We start from the raw sequence: 15,347 nt of genomic DNA, 5'->3' as shown, positions 1-15,347 counted from the left end.
ATACCATGTATGTGTGAAATCACAATTCATAGAGTTGTAGTTTGTCTGGCAACCCATAGCATAAAATTCCCCATTCACATCCTTTGTAAAATAAGTCCGGGCTAACCTAACACTGTCCAAACATAAGGGTGGACCAAATGGTGACATTATTATAAGTTGCATGTGGACTAGGATAAACAAAAGTCTTAGCCTAGGTCTGACCTTGGTGGGAAATGGTTACTCCCTTGACAAGAACCTCACCCCAATTGAGGGGTATGAAACCTTGATGGTGTACAGACGAGAATATGAAAAGATAGACACCCGCCATTGGCAAAGAGTTGAAGAGATAGATGCCAACCACATCGAGAGAATTGAAGAGATTGAATTGCAACTTCAGCAGAGAGTTGAAAAGATTTGATGCCGAGCACATGAAGAATTGAAGAGATTGAAGCTGAGGGAAAACGGCAACAAGCACTTGTGGCCGAATGGAAGCGGTCAGACGAGGAATTTTGCCCATGGAGGAAGAAGCACAAACAGCATGGCACAGACAAGACGTGGAACACATCTAGGAAATTCCAAGGGAGGCAATAAATCAGGCTGTAATTAAAATAAAAAGTTTTCTCGTATTCTAGAACCACAAGATAAAGCTAGCTCCAATTCTAGTAATTGCTAGATAAAGCCTACATTGACATTGGCATTGTTTAGTCAATTTTTGACATGTGATATGAGCATACCTCTATAGAACGATGGCTAAGGAAAAGGTGTGGATATTGATGCTTCAAATCGTTGAGGGACCCTTCCACGGACTTTTTCAAAACATTTACTTCCCGTTGCCATGTAACTGTCCTTGTCCGACATTTTTTTGACTTAAGGAGAGAAACATATTAGCATTAATAAGGCAATTAATCAAGGTGATTCCTAACTCAATTTCTCTCCCATATACTAAACATGCAATTTAATTACCTTTATCAAAAAATAACAACCCAATTTTGAAAATCGTTCCTACTTGCAAAGCAACCCAACCTAGATGCAAATGTTGGCTACTGAGAATCAGGAAGGATATTGTTCCTGTATCTATGCAAAACTAGTTCAATATTATCGAATCTTGATAAGTTCTCCCACTCAATGATGGCTGTCCCAAATTCATCGAGGCAAATACTCTTGATTTTCAAGCCAAAATTCTCCCAATTGACCTTGGTTCTCAAGGACTGCACAATGGTTGGAGTAATTCTTGCACATATAAAGTCTTGAAAGAATAAAACCTGTTCAGCTCCAAAAAAAAAAGCACATAATTTGAGCTTCTACATCCATTTTTGTATGAAGATATTCCATATTTTTAGAAACCATGAATCACCTTTGTTTCCACGTGTCTCATGGATGTGCTAGTATCATCAATGTTTGGAGCTTCTGTGACAGAAAAACATGCTTCGAAGAACCAGAGCATTTCAGTTGCAGTTTCCGATGATACAGCCAGAGCCTTGCCGATCTTAAGTGATTTCCTGCACATATGAAGTACAAATATATGCACAAGTTCACCCTCTTTGAAACTTTGATGAAGTTGTCTCGGTAGGGCTTTGGTAATTATCCTCTCTCAAAACCAAACACTGATTCTTTGAAAGAAGATTCTATAACCCACTTTGAAGGCTGGCCTCCGTCTTTCAATGAGTCCCTGCATGTTTCACGCTGCTTCTGGAGGCCATCCCTTGTCATCAATGAAGGCAACCTATCACATTAGGTAGAGAGAGCTTCATCTAAAGCTGCTTTGTCATCTCCAACCACTTCCAGGCCTTACACCAGAGCCGTTGGCTAAAGAAAGCATACTACAGACTAGATCCCATACACCAATATTATAACAGCACAAAACCAAAGAAACTCACAAAAGACACTGGTTGCCACTTCCTGTACCTTTTAGAATCTGACAGTAACCCGTTTTCATCATCCGAGCTATTCAAGACATGGTTAGCCAAACCAAAGCTCAGTCTCTCTAAGTTTGAAAGTTCTGGTGGCAGTGACAAGCCTTCACTCAGAAGAAGCACATCTTCGCAGATAGAGACTTCCATTGGCAGCCTTGCATTGCAAACTTCAACTGCAACATTCTGTATGTAGCATAAAAGCATGCATTAGAAACTATTGCAACCAAACATGTGCAAAGAAAAACAGCGTCAAGGCATATTTACTTTAAGAATCACACCAAGCCTAACTTTACATCATTCAAGCAGGACATGGGTCTGATAGACTTCCATGCATCTTTAATAAATACAAACAAGTTGTCAGAATGAGCATTACTTGGTTCCACTCCACAAATAAATGCCAGTCAACAGTGGCATCTCATACCACCAGTGCCTGCCCACAGGGACCCTCGGTAAGACTATCTATGATCTGCCATGTCCAACGTAGGAGTAGAAACTCTAGTCCAAACACACACCCATCAGAAGTGCACCGCACAACTAACTACTAAATAATAACCCAAGGCACTGGTATAGATAAATAGCTAACCTACTATAGATAGCCCAATAGCCTAGTTTATTAATTATGAACCTTAGCCCTCTGTATCTGCTTGCTATCTCCTTATCCCATGGCCCCCTAACCCTGCTTGATTAGGCCCACTAATCTGAGGATTAGCTCCAACTAGCCTAATAAATGCCTAGGACACCAATACATCATTCAAGAGGGTTACATGAGAGTGCGGGACAAGCTTGACTAGCACGGAAACACTTGTGTTCCACTGGCTTACATGTCCCTACACAAGTGCTCACAAGGGGCTAGGTGTCCGACCATAGGGTCTTGAACTTTCCTTGTGCAATCATGTCCATGGCATCCAAGTGTGGGATGCATGTGGCATCCCCTCCTCCGTAGCTTGACAGAAGTTGCATTGCCTCCTAGTAATCTGTCAACAAATCTCGATAGCCCTGGAAGAAATCCTTGTCAAGCCAAGCCGCCTCGTGCATCCCTCGGTTTGGGAATTTCATGAGGCACTGACCATGCTTGAAATGGTGGACGAACCGCTCTCGATTCATGAACTCTCCTTCGTCAATCACATCCGGCTTGGGTTCGTCCTAAACTTTGGTCAGACGTGTACTTGCATAATGCTTCAACCAACTGACATGGAACACATCGTGCATGATCCAACTACGGTTCATTAATTTTCTTGACAATCGAGAATGGTCTAAAACTCTTGATGAGAGCTTTGGGCATCACTTGCCACCTATTTTTATCTCTACGTCATAATTTGGAGATAACCAACTCGCCTTCCAAAAACTTAACATCTCTCCAGTCTTTGTTGGCTTGCCCTATGTGGGCCTCCTGCGCATTGGCCAAGAAGTCCTTCAGAAATTCCAAGATCTCTTGGTAAGACTGTGATGTGATCGGCATTGCACAACTTAGACGTCGTCTTGGGCAGAAGAGACTAGAAGGGTCTCCCAAAAGACACTTTATACGAGGTTATGCCAATAGATGATGAAAAGGAGCAGTGCCGCCTAAATCGAAGGCAAAACAATTCCCACTAACCTTGTTGGTCTCGAACACAACATTTTAGCACTTAGAAACCCAATTGATTGTAGATCTCCATCTAGCCATATGTCTAAGGCACTGGAAAAATTCAACCTAGTATCAAAATTGTCAACAATGCACCCCCGAAATGACTCCTAAATTTAGTGTCCCTATCTCACACAATAGCACCAAGAATACCACCTATGGGATACCATTGTCGAATAAACAACCTGGCAATGTCCTCGACAATAACACTGGACCTGCATGGGATAAGCATAACAAACTTACTAAAGCACTCTATTTTCCGCTTACCCATGTTTGGAGGCAAGTTTGTGACAAAATCCATAGATATATCCTCAAAAGGTATATCGGGACTAGGCAAAGGTTGTAACAACCCGACTTTTTTCCCATGCAACAGTTCTACTTTCTGACAAACCAAACAATGTTGCACGTAAGTGAACACATCCCGCTTGATCTGTGGCCAGTAGAAATGCCTCTACAACTTCTCAAATTGGAGCTCATGCCCCTATGACCGCCAACAATGGCATTGTGGGTGTCATGGAGAAGTGATGCCCTCATGTTCTTCAAGATACATAGGCAACCTTTATAAAAAGACAGCCATCAAGGTTCTTGAAAATTGAGAAGTCCTGGTTCACGCAGGTCACGACCAGCTCCCCGTACTACTGTGGCCACCCCTCCACACCATTCAGCCCGCCACTGCTGCTCCCACCTCTTCAACACTTTCAGCCCACCAATCTCCTCCTACCCACGTAACTTTCCCCCCTTCTTACCCACTTCAAGATGATCCTCCCCGCACCTCTGTTGCGCCCCTTCTCTCATGCCACTCAGCCCGCCTCTGCTGCGCCCAAAAACACCATTCAGTCCACCATCCTCCCTACCTACCTGCCCATCTGTGCGCCTCCACCTTCCAGCCTTCCTCCATCCAACCCGCCCCTTGCTCTCTATTGCCCACCATCCTCTCCCCCCTCTCCTGCACCCAGTCCATCCTCCTGCCTCTCCCCATTTTTTGCCTGTGTTAGTGTACACAAAATTCTCACTATATTCAAGTCAGCATTTCCATTCTAATTGGCATTATGACTTCCACCAAAGTGAATCGCTCTTCATCCGCATCAGTCGGGTGAACTTCTCTCAAGATGAGCCCCATGTCCTCCAATGTGATATTGAACAAAAAATACAGCAAACCCTCAAGGGTTCGGATTTACCGCTCTCAGGTTCAGCATTGGATTCTGACAGCTCTCCCCACTGAGCTGACTAAGCATTTCTATGATACTCCTCTCTACTTGATAGAGAATTTCCAAGCAGACTTTGATTCTCCAGAAGCCACATCCCAGGCACTAGCCTACCACCCTCTTCCCCGTGGTCAAAACAAAATCTTCCTCTTCAAACATTGTCATATAGATTTTGATCTTGTGGCAAAGGACCAGCAACTCACCCCCATCTCACTCAAGTTTCCACGCCTCTTGCAGGCTTTTTGCAAGTTGCTGAGGTCTATAGGTGCTGCTTTTGGTCACACTCTCGAGGTCCTTGCCCTCGCAAGACTTGTCATATGCACTCTGCACTCAGTGCATGGTGACAAGATGGCTCATCATCAGCAGTGCAACATTTGTACATTATTAGAACCCAGTAGGATAATATTTGTTGTATGCCGTGACCCCATTCCTTAACCCACTTGGAGAGAATCATTCATGCATGTAGAGTCAGTAGAAGCCTTAGGGTTTGCAACAGAAAGCACTCTACATTTCGCATAACATGCATTCATATGCCTGTTTATCACTTAAAACATCACAGAAGCCTTAGGAAATTAACTAGGATTTATCTGGTATTTTTCCAATATTTTATAGTATTTTATTAGCATTTAATGCCATTTTTATAACATAAAGTTTAATAACTTTATGACCAGTCAGCCAACTTTGACCAACTCCCAAATAGGCAAGCCTTGTGCTTAGTTTCCTATTCAGCCATCAGAATCCAGGAGCCTCATATCCTCAGCCCTAGGAGCATACCCGCCTGCCAGTAGTTCATCCAGCCCTCTGAGCATCTGCGTTTTTGCTTCAGTCATCCACAGTCTCAAGCGCAGCAGTTCAGCAGTCCCATGTTACAAATTTTAAGAGACTTTCTGTCACCAATCTCTTAGCTAAAGTGGAAACTTGATGGGACCACATCAATGGTAAAGATCTTCTTAAGCCATGCCTCTCACCACCTCGATTCATCCTCCCACTTTAACCCTTGCTGTCTTAGGCAAGACTCTTTCCGTGCCACTCTTTTAATCACTCAGCCAGAATACGTTGCAGTTCTCACCATGATAACCATTTCCCTTCTTGAAGTAAATATTTTCACTTGATAATTATTACTTGAACCCCAATGCACGCTGAGAAGCAAGTGGAATGGTTCTACGCTGCTCCATATCTTGCTTTGCAGCCATTCCAGTTCGATCCGTTTAACTGCCAAATTTTCAGCTTGGGCCCCTTGCATTAGATGATCCAAGTCCCCCAAATTTCTTGAGGAGACAGTATAACTCTCACTGAATTGGCCTTTTTATTCTTACCATCGCATTGTCCCTACAAACTAGCCTCAACATTACTTTCCAGTCTTGCTAGCTGTGTAATCTGACAGTCTCCAACTACCAATAAAATAGGTCACAGTACTGCTAGGACTTTGTTTATTGAGAGAGACAGAGAGAACACTACATCTGTCAAACAAGCAAGCCCAAAGCAACACCGGCAATGGATCAATCATAATTACAATGGCTGAGCTCCAAGGAAATATATAATGAAGCCAATGGATCAATCATAATTACAATGGCTGAGCTCCAAGGAAATATATAATGAAGCTAATGGAGCAATCTCAAGCACAACATTGCATGAGGAGCGAGAGCACCACTCAAGTTCAAACGGTTGTGTCCTCCCGAAATGCCCTCTTGCCATTTGCTTAACTAACTTTTAATTTTTGTTGTTTCTAAACCCCCACAACTTAAGTTGCTTGCTAACATATCTTTAGTAACCTTTGGAGCACTGATGATTAATTGCTCTATGATTCTCAGTGCACCTCAAAAGAATGCAATAGCAAAACAAATATAAAGGAGCACAAAACTAGGTTGTAGATCAAAAAATGAAAACTAGCTGTGTCAAAGTAAGCTGCATATGAGGGTTGTTCAAAGGCCTGCACAGCTATCCACAAGTTTAGAAAGCTCCAACTTAGGTTGACTGGAAAAATGCCTTGAATGATGCATTCAAGGCACAGCCAGCAAACAGATTTTTCAACACATAATGTAGTGTTTGAGGTAGGCTACACACCCCAAAAATTTTGGTATGCATTAAGTAGTTTTCATTGTAACCCACCTTCCCATAAGAAATTTGCGCTTCAGATTTTTTTCAAAGACTAGAAATGCTATCAACAAAGACACATTGCAAACATTTTCTCATGACTTTGATTGAAACTGGCATTTGCAAAGCTCGAAGTTAATCTGAGGAAAAATCTCACCTTCAACATTAAAATCTCCAGCTGCATCAAACAAAACTATAAAGTAAGGGACCAAATTTTGAGTTGAAAACCAACAACTTACATCTTTTCAATTTGCTAAGGCATATTCAAGACAATGATACGAGTTCTAAGCTGTTGACTGGTAGTTTACATTTCTGTGATGAGAGAGAGAGAGAGACAGAGAGAGAGGGGGGGGGCGGGGGGGGAGGGAAAGAGAGAGAGATGAAAATGAAAACTTGAAAACGATATTAACGTCTACAGAGGACCAGAAGACTACAACTGTGTATAAGATGAGGATAGTACACCAAAATACATTAAGTGCGTCAAGGATAAGAGGTGAAAGCATGGTTACACACCTACATTGCGCCACTAGAGACCACAAGTGTGTGTGTAAGGGGTACCTGCTAGATATACATTATAATTACACATACTCTAGTCAAGAGCCTCGAGAAAAAAAAAATCCTCCAAATCAAAGATGTGCCATGAGGCAGTAGCATATATTTTCATAAAATTGGAATATATCCAAACTTACAAATTGAGAGACTAATTGCACTTATTCAACAACAAAGAAAAAACTAGAAAACAATCACAAAGAATAAAGGGATACAAATAAAAAATACAAATTTCTAATAACTTGAAGTTCAACTGATAGAGTCGCTACTAAAAAGGTGTAGGAGACCAAAATGGCATGGATGCTTTGCTGATATGTCATGAATGCCTTGCTGATACATATCACATTAAGAAATGATTTGTAAGTTCAGCATACCTTGCGACAAATGTCATGGATGTAAAGTAGCAGTTTTTCCGGATAACCCTTGAGGCGGAGGATTATGTTTGTGCCACTGTCACGGTCAAAACACAGATTTGATCATGTGAACTTTCAAAAAATATATAATCTTATAATCATGAAGAAAAACATTTTTAAACTCTGGAAAGGACCTGGTAAAGCCAAACACAGCATTTAGCTTGATTTTGCCAGCACTGTGACACAGCAAACACTACGAATGAAAGAAAAACATGTGCTCTAAAATGAAGGCTAAGAAGTACCAATAATGCCCACTTTCTTTTCGCAGGGAGCGCAGCTGCATAATCCTTGGTTTGTAAAATGCATCATCGATTTGATATTGTCGAACCTCTTCTTCCAAAAAATCTGTGTCGCATAAGCTTTTCAAATGAAACTATCTACACAACAGTATTTAAAAGAATGTTTTATAATCAGTTAAACCACCATAACAAGGGGACTTGAAGCCTACCCGTGGTGATGATTAGTAGCTCTCCTCCTGTTATCGTAGACAAAAATGCAACAATGTTAAAAGGCAATCTTGGAGAGGTTGCCATAAACTACCTACAAAATAGTTCTCAAAAAAGAATCAAAAGGACATGCCAATGAAACAAATATTAATTTTTCATTGGAAGCACATGTAAGCTGTTTGAGCTTTTTCTTTCACAGCTACCCGTTTTTTAAAACGCCCACCCACATTTATGAAATACTACTTTATTTAGTCATCTCTCTACCTTCCTCTGTGCCCATTAGAGAAGCCTAACCTTTTGCTGGATTTCGAGAAAGCCTACCACAGGGTGGATTGGGGCTTTCTTGAGGGGACTGTGTGTAAGATGGGTTTCCCCGCCGCACTTGGATCCGAGGTGTCTCAACTCTCTACTTGGCCTCACAGCCAGGTCCTTAAACAAGGCGCTAGGGGCGACAGATTCCCACTTTCTCGTTCAGTGCGCCACTGATGTCCCCTTGCACCCTTTCTCTTCTGTTTTGTGGTGGAGGCAATGAGCAGTTTCTTAGCCTCCCAGGAGACCAGATACAAGGCCTCAAGCTACCTATCAGGTCTCAAGAGGAACTACTCAATTCTTAGTTTGCACATGACACAGCGGGGCTACCTCTCTGGAGAAGTGGAGAACCTCCGGAGGTTTGCGGATGGGGTCAAGATTTTTTGACAGGCCTCTGTCACACAGACAAACTGGCACAAGTCGTGTGGATTTTGAGTTAGCTCATCCCCTACCCTGCTTGGCACCCAATCGAGGATTTCCAATGGATTCCCTAGCTACCATGTGGTAAATCACCTCCTGCTGGGCCTTTTTTAGGGCATGTATTGGACAGTACAACATTTGATCCGCAACTTCCTCTAGGCAGGCCGGCACACAAGCCAAGGTGGCTTGGAGAGTCATCATTCAGCCTCACCTCAGTGGCAGCCTGGGAATTAATGATCCTTCTATGCAGAGCAAAGCCCTTCTGGGTAAGCTGATCATCAAAGGCCTCCTCCCAAGTGATGAGCCCTGGAAGGACTTTCTCGTGGACCGTATCTCCACCCATACTCCAGTTCTTGGTGGTCCCTAGCCTCTGAGCCCAAGATGGATCTTTACACAGATGAGACCCAGCGAGCTAGGTCCAACCTTTGAGAACTGCTTTTTTGGAGTCAACCTTCTCTAAGCCTTGGACCACATCCATTCTGCTCTTCGCCAGTTTCCCCAGTCCTGGATGAGTAGAGACTCTATCAGTCTCTGGTTTGGAACCCCTTGATTTCCCTTCCTAGCGGCAACATGCTAGGCTCTCGACAACACGTCCCTTGGGGGCCTTTGAGAGTGAGGGCCCGGCACAGTCTCTTAAGAGTGGCTCACCTTCAGACATCTCCCACCCAAGGCCTAGAAGCGGAGCCTCGCGGGCATCCGAAGCAGAGACAGGATTATCTTCAACAGCGACTTGTCCATTCCTCCAAAGTGGCTTGCATTGATCATTGATCCTCAAACCACCTCCCCCTGAGTGGGTAGGGGTTTTTACCAGGTATGATATCCCGATTGCGGTCCATGGTATAGATGGAGGCACCCTCATGACCTTTTCTGGACCGCAGGGCAAATTGAGAACCCCCCCCCACCCCCCCCCCCCCCCCCCCCCCCCCCGCGCGGCCCCCTCTACAGAGGAACTCAGTAGCTACACTTTATAGAGAGTGAGAGTGATCGGGGTTCATGACCACAGATGGCACGTTGACCCTCCCCTGGCCAAAGTGGCCAAAGAGAGATTATGAACATTATGGTATGGCAGGGCGGACCACTGTGATGAGACTGCAACAGGATCAGGGTGAGTTGGCAATGGCATGATCCCTTTGCCCCAAAGGATGCTATTGCCATCCCCTTGTTTGAATATACTATCCATCTGAGCCACAAGATTCAGATGCCAAAGGTTGATAGTATGCCAACGACAACAATACATTGGCTGACCCAGGACATACCCGCGTGTTTCCTCCAGTATTTTTGAAAATGGCTGTGGGGGGATAGCTTTTGGCCACGGAAGATTACTATTTTCCTTTCGCAAATAGCTCATAGGAGCTTGGAAGTGGGCACCTAGCTGGCAGCTGGAGGTCAACCGGCGCTCTATTCTAGGTGTGGACCTTTTCTTGGGAAAAAAAAAGTTCAATTTTGAGTGTAACATGGGTGCTTGCAGAAGCGTGTTTATGAATTGATTGATTGCAATTAGCGCCTAATCAGAGACTTAAACCCATGAATGAATAGCTTCTTCTTCATGCTCAATACACAATAGAGAGAGGACCTAATCTATCATGTATTACTAACATGAAGTATATACAATACTGAATAGAGATACTCATTGGTAGCATTGCTCCTAAGTTCTCAATGACAATGACTCATAATGAATGAATATGGCTAAAGCCTAGACTCCTATTTATAGTGTCTAATGTTTGGTGCATTGGCTACCCAACTCTACCAACCTTAATAATAATGTTCAACTAAGTGTGTTCACACAATAACCCAATAACTATGTCCACACTAGGCTGCACATTGGGCGCCTGGACGATATTACAATGATTTGGCACAATAGCCCTTACAAACACATGCATCCGGCCATGTACTCGACCTCTGAGGTGGCCAATGAATAGAAGCATGTACTCAAGAGAGTGTGTGCGCGATACCCCCTCCAGCTTAACTCGGAGCACCGGTGAAAATGATGCTCCAACTCTAACCAGGTACGGATCTTCTAGCGAACTCGGTCTCTACTCCACACACCGGTCTGTAACTCCAATAGCATGGCTATTGGTGTTGGTAATTTCAGAGCTTATATGTGTGTAACCATGTGTGAACAGCCCCTTAAAAGGCTAAGTGTGTAGTCGTAAGGCTTGTACTTCATTTTATATATGAATCAAACTATGAGAATTAAGTTGTGTAAACACCTTCTCTCTCTTCACTCCGTTTTCAACATTTGGTATCAAAGCTTCTGTGAGTCGTACCATCGCCTCGGCCCATTTCCGCCATCTTCGGTCACGCCACTGTTTCCACCACCCATACCGGCAGACCTCATGGTAAGGTGCTGGCCGGGCTGAGCTGAGCCGGTTTAGCCAGTTGGGCGGCCCGCGGAGCCCCGCGGGGGGGGGGGGGGGGGGGGGGGGGGGGCAACTAATCCATCCACCTGTACCCCTGCCGGGCCATTCCCATTTTCACTCGGCTACGCTCTTTTTTTTTTTAGCTTGACCTCCTCCATGCCATTCTCACCCACCTTCGTCTTTGCTCCCTCCGTCTACCACCACCTGCTCACACATTCCCCTTCTCTATAGCCATCGTGCCCACCTGCGACCGCCACCCTGTTCCTTCCTTTGAATATGCTGCACCAGTGCCACCTTGCCCAACCCACTGCCTTCGTTGCTGAGTGCGCCAATCACTCTCCTGCTCTCTGTCCGTGTCTACGTTCCTTTTCTTCCCTCAACTCTTCTGACTCTGGAGTCTCCACCTTGCAGAACCGGTTGAGCCTAAACTATTATCACTAGTAGCATTTCATTTCTAGCTGCCCATTGAATCTGCCTCTACTTCCCTATTATGGCACTCCTGACATCTGCTATCTCCCTACTGGTTGAAAAGTTCTCTGGCAGCGGTTCCCACTTGGTTGACAAAGATGCAGTTGCTCTTGATGCGAGGGGGGGCTATGGGAAATCATCGCCGAGGAAGAAAAAGACCCTGAAACCTCAAGCCTTGAACTGAGCTCTGGCAACAACATAACCAAAGGGCCATCACAGTCATAGACCTCGGACTTGCTGACTCACTACTGCATCATATTGATTTCAAGTCTACAGCCAAGCAAGTCTCGGCCAAGCTATGTTGCATGCATGGAAGCCTTTGCAGTACTAATCCATAGCCCTAAGCTTGATTAAGAACAAGATGGTGATTTAAACATGATTAAGATAGAGGAGGGAGAAGAAGAGAGAGATAGTTGGTGTCAAGTTTTCTTGTATTTTATATGGTACAAAAAGGTGACTTTATGTCTATACATGGTTGGGCCCTTGGTCAGCCCCAGAGGGGTTGACCTTTGCCCCTTACATAACTTCTATAGACCTCTAGACTAATGAATGATGAATGAACTGAATGAATTATATACCTAGATGAATCCAGGAACATGCCCAAATTCACCTTTTAGCTCAATGAACTGAATGAATTGTTGAATGATGACTTTGTGCTTTATATAATATCCTGAGGTGCTAGTCGGCCAGCAGATGCTTTTGTTGTCCAGATCTAGACATGAATAATCCTGAGAATATTTATATATATGGCTGCGGTGACTTTCCAACTGTCCCATGTGACTAGCCTTCAACCTGGTTGATGCCGACTGCTGCCTAGGCTCCTGTTGGCTGCCGACAAAGGTCCCATGCCCTCCATGCTGATGACGATGACGATGACGATGACGATGCTGATGCTGATGCTGATGCTCCTACTGCTAATGATGCCCTAAATCCTGACTTAATCAGGGATTCTACTGTTCATGCTGAGGCTTAGCCATTGCACGGCGTACACGTGACATCCCCCCTTGCTAAACTTGATGACACTCTGTCATCCTTCCTCCCTGGACTTCTAACTTTGACCTGCTACTTGTTGCATGCATGGAAGCCTTGTTGTACCAATCCACAGCCCTAAGCTTAATTAAGAACAAGATGCTGAAATAAACATGATTAAGACAAAGGAGAGAGAAGAAGAGAGAGATAGTTTGTGTCAGCTTTTCTTGTATTTAATATGGTACAAAAAGGTTACTAAGTGGATGTACATGATGCAAGCCCTTGGTCAACCACAAAGGGTGACCTCTGGCCCCTTTCTACATGCTATATGCTGGAGCTACTTCTGTAATGCTGAAATGACTTGATGAAATGATGTAAATGATGGCTTTTGCTTATATACATGCATTGGGTACTGATTGGCCAGCTATCTACTGAAGCTGTCAGCCTGTTGCACGTACAAATAATCATGTAAAATTGCTGATAAATGCTGCGTTTTGCCTTCTTGACTTCCCCACACTTGCCGCCCATTGTTGAGCACCTGGCCGCTTGTTGCATGAGTACCTGCTGGTTGCCGACACGGTTCGCGTGCCCTCACGGTGATGATGATGGCTAATGATGATGATGATGATGATGATGGTGCTGATGATCATGATGATGATGATGGTACTATTGCTGATGCTGATGCTGAAGGTACTGATGAAGATGTTACTGTGGATGACCTAAACGTTGAGAGATGTAATCGCGGTGTTGTGTGTATGTGGGAAAGCACCCTAGAGGTGCAAGAGGTGCAAGATATTGTGGTGAGATAGGAATGCCACATGTAATATTGAATGGTGCGTGAGTGTTGACCAAAAGAGTGGAAAAGGGAGTGCCACATGGATGATGATATGTAAAGTGGGATAAGGCTAGAGGGCCTACATCATTGTATGGTTCATTGTGATATGCAAGAGACTAGAACTTGTGTTGAGTGTGCAATCTCTCTCTCTCTCTTATGGAGTTCTTAGTGTGGTTTAATCCACCTTAATTATGTTGCTTAATCTATGTCTATCACCATGATCAATCCCATTTTAGGAATCTTAACATGGTATCAGAGCTTGGGTGGGCTCTTGGTCATGGTAAATACTTATGTATAGTTTCTTGGTTATGAGTTCTTTGATTAAGCATTATTTTTCGGTTATATGGAAAAAAAAATATGCACACTCGTATTATCATTTGGATTTGCATTTGTGAGGATTTGAGAGAGATTTGGAGCTGCCATCGGAGGTTGCATAGAAGCTGCCCAAGAGTTGCAAATGGGAGTTTTGCAACATGGAAAGCCTGCTCATCATCATGGAAGCTGAAAATCAAGATTTCAGCATTATGAAGACCATGGAGTCTTTATTAAACATCAAAGAAGCTGCCCAAGAGAGTTGCAAATAGAGTTTTGCAACAAAGAGAAGATTTGCATCAAGGGAAGATGTAAATGGAGTTGGAGATGGAGATTTCCGTCATCAAGAAGTTGCCAACAAAGTTTTGTGAAGGTAAAAGTGTGATTTTGCCTCAAGTTTTTGGTTATTGAGCATGAGAGAATGCCCTTGTGGAGATGCATGCTTGTCAAGATAATGGCAAGTGAGATGGTGGACTCAATGGAGTTCACATGTATGTGCATCAAGAGGAGGATGCACATGTGTTCGCTCATAGAAAATGAGTGAGAGTGGTGGAAGTAGTGGAAACTTTCACATGTGAATGCACCTATGGTTTCTCATAGGGAGAAACTCAAAGAAAGAACCCTTGAAGGAGCATGCAAGATAGCATGCATTGTGGAGCTCAATTAGGAGCTCATTATGGCCATGTTAGTGGCCAATGTGAACCTATAAGGTCGCCATAGCTTGGCCAAGCAAGGTCAGAAGAAGCCTGTGGAGAAGAAGACCACAGTGGGTCCAAAGTTGCAAGTGGAGCAAGTGTTGACAGCTGTAGGTACAGATGCCGCGTGGGTGGATGAGACAGAAATCTAGCTCAGCACGCCTATCGTTTTTCATTCATAGCATAATGCCGTAATTCCAGTGGATGATTCTTCTTTTTTTTTAATGTTTTCCTTCAATTTAAACACCTTAATGGAGCTAAGGGTTCATTCACATGGTATAGCCACATAAAGATGGTTTAAAACTTGTAAAGACGGATTCACACACACCAAAAAAAAAAAAAATGTGAAGTTTGAAGCCTTGTTTGTATGATATTTCTTCTTGAGATGTAGCTGGTGTCCTACCCGGCTTCGGCCAAAAATGATTGTTTTTTTTTTTTCACACATGATTATGAGATGGGTAACCGTACCCGAGCTTGAAGCTCAAAACGAGATATGTATTTACCCATGGTATGAGGGTAACCTACCCGAGCTCACCGAGAAGCTCAAAATGGTTGTCGTCATGTGTGCATGAGCGATGCACGTGTGAGGTGCATGCGCATGGGTTGGTTCCCACCCGAACTTCCATGTTCAAATCGGACTCAGTGGTTCCGCTGTGAGCGAGTCGGCTCAAAATGGACTTGGTGTCTAAGATGGTAGACACACGCACACATGTTCGTTTTATGGACACTCCAATGTATCATTGAGGGGGAGCGTTGAGA

At 43.8% G+C, this 15,347-nt stretch overlaps 1 protein-coding gene across 6 annotated transcripts in view; it reads right to left on the bottom strand.

Annotated features, from left to right (window-relative positions):
• Positions 1-919: 919 nt before the first annotated feature.
• LOC147619953 (type 2 DNA topoisomerase 6 subunit B-like) overlaps positions 920-15,347 on the bottom strand; it is a 39,780-nt gene continuing 25,352 nt past the window's right edge. For 4 of the 6 annotated variants that reach the window (XM_086825798.1, XM_086825801.1, XM_086825799.1 and 1 more), the window contains 8 exons: positions 8,223-8,249; positions 8,017-8,119; positions 7,736-7,811; positions 6,970-6,990; positions 1,885-2,075; positions 1,616-1,702; positions 1,334-1,478; positions 920-1,241 (listed from right to left, as the gene is read on the bottom strand). In XM_086825798.1, the coding sequence (XP_086681924.1) occupies positions 1,020-1,241; positions 1,334-1,478; positions 1,616-1,702; positions 1,885-2,075; positions 6,970-6,990; positions 7,736-7,811; positions 8,017-8,119; positions 8,223-8,249 (872 nt within the window). In that variant the 3' untranslated portion in view covers positions 920-1,019. The remainder of the gene's footprint in view (positions 1,242-1,333; positions 1,479-1,615; positions 1,703-1,884; positions 2,076-6,969; positions 6,991-7,735; positions 7,812-8,016; positions 8,120-8,222; positions 8,250-15,347) is intronic. The other 2 variants (XM_086825803.1, XM_086825802.1) reach the window with 2 other exon arrangements.

This window comes from Cibotium barometz, chromosome 32 (assembly GCF_041138505.1).
Source record: "Cibotium barometz isolate CiBa-2024 chromosome 32, ASM4113850v1, whole genome shotgun sequence".
NCBI classification, from domain to species: Eukaryota; Viridiplantae; Streptophyta; class Polypodiopsida; order Cyatheales; family Cibotiaceae; genus Cibotium; species Cibotium barometz.
This window is presented reverse-complemented; position numbering and strand designations above follow the sequence as displayed.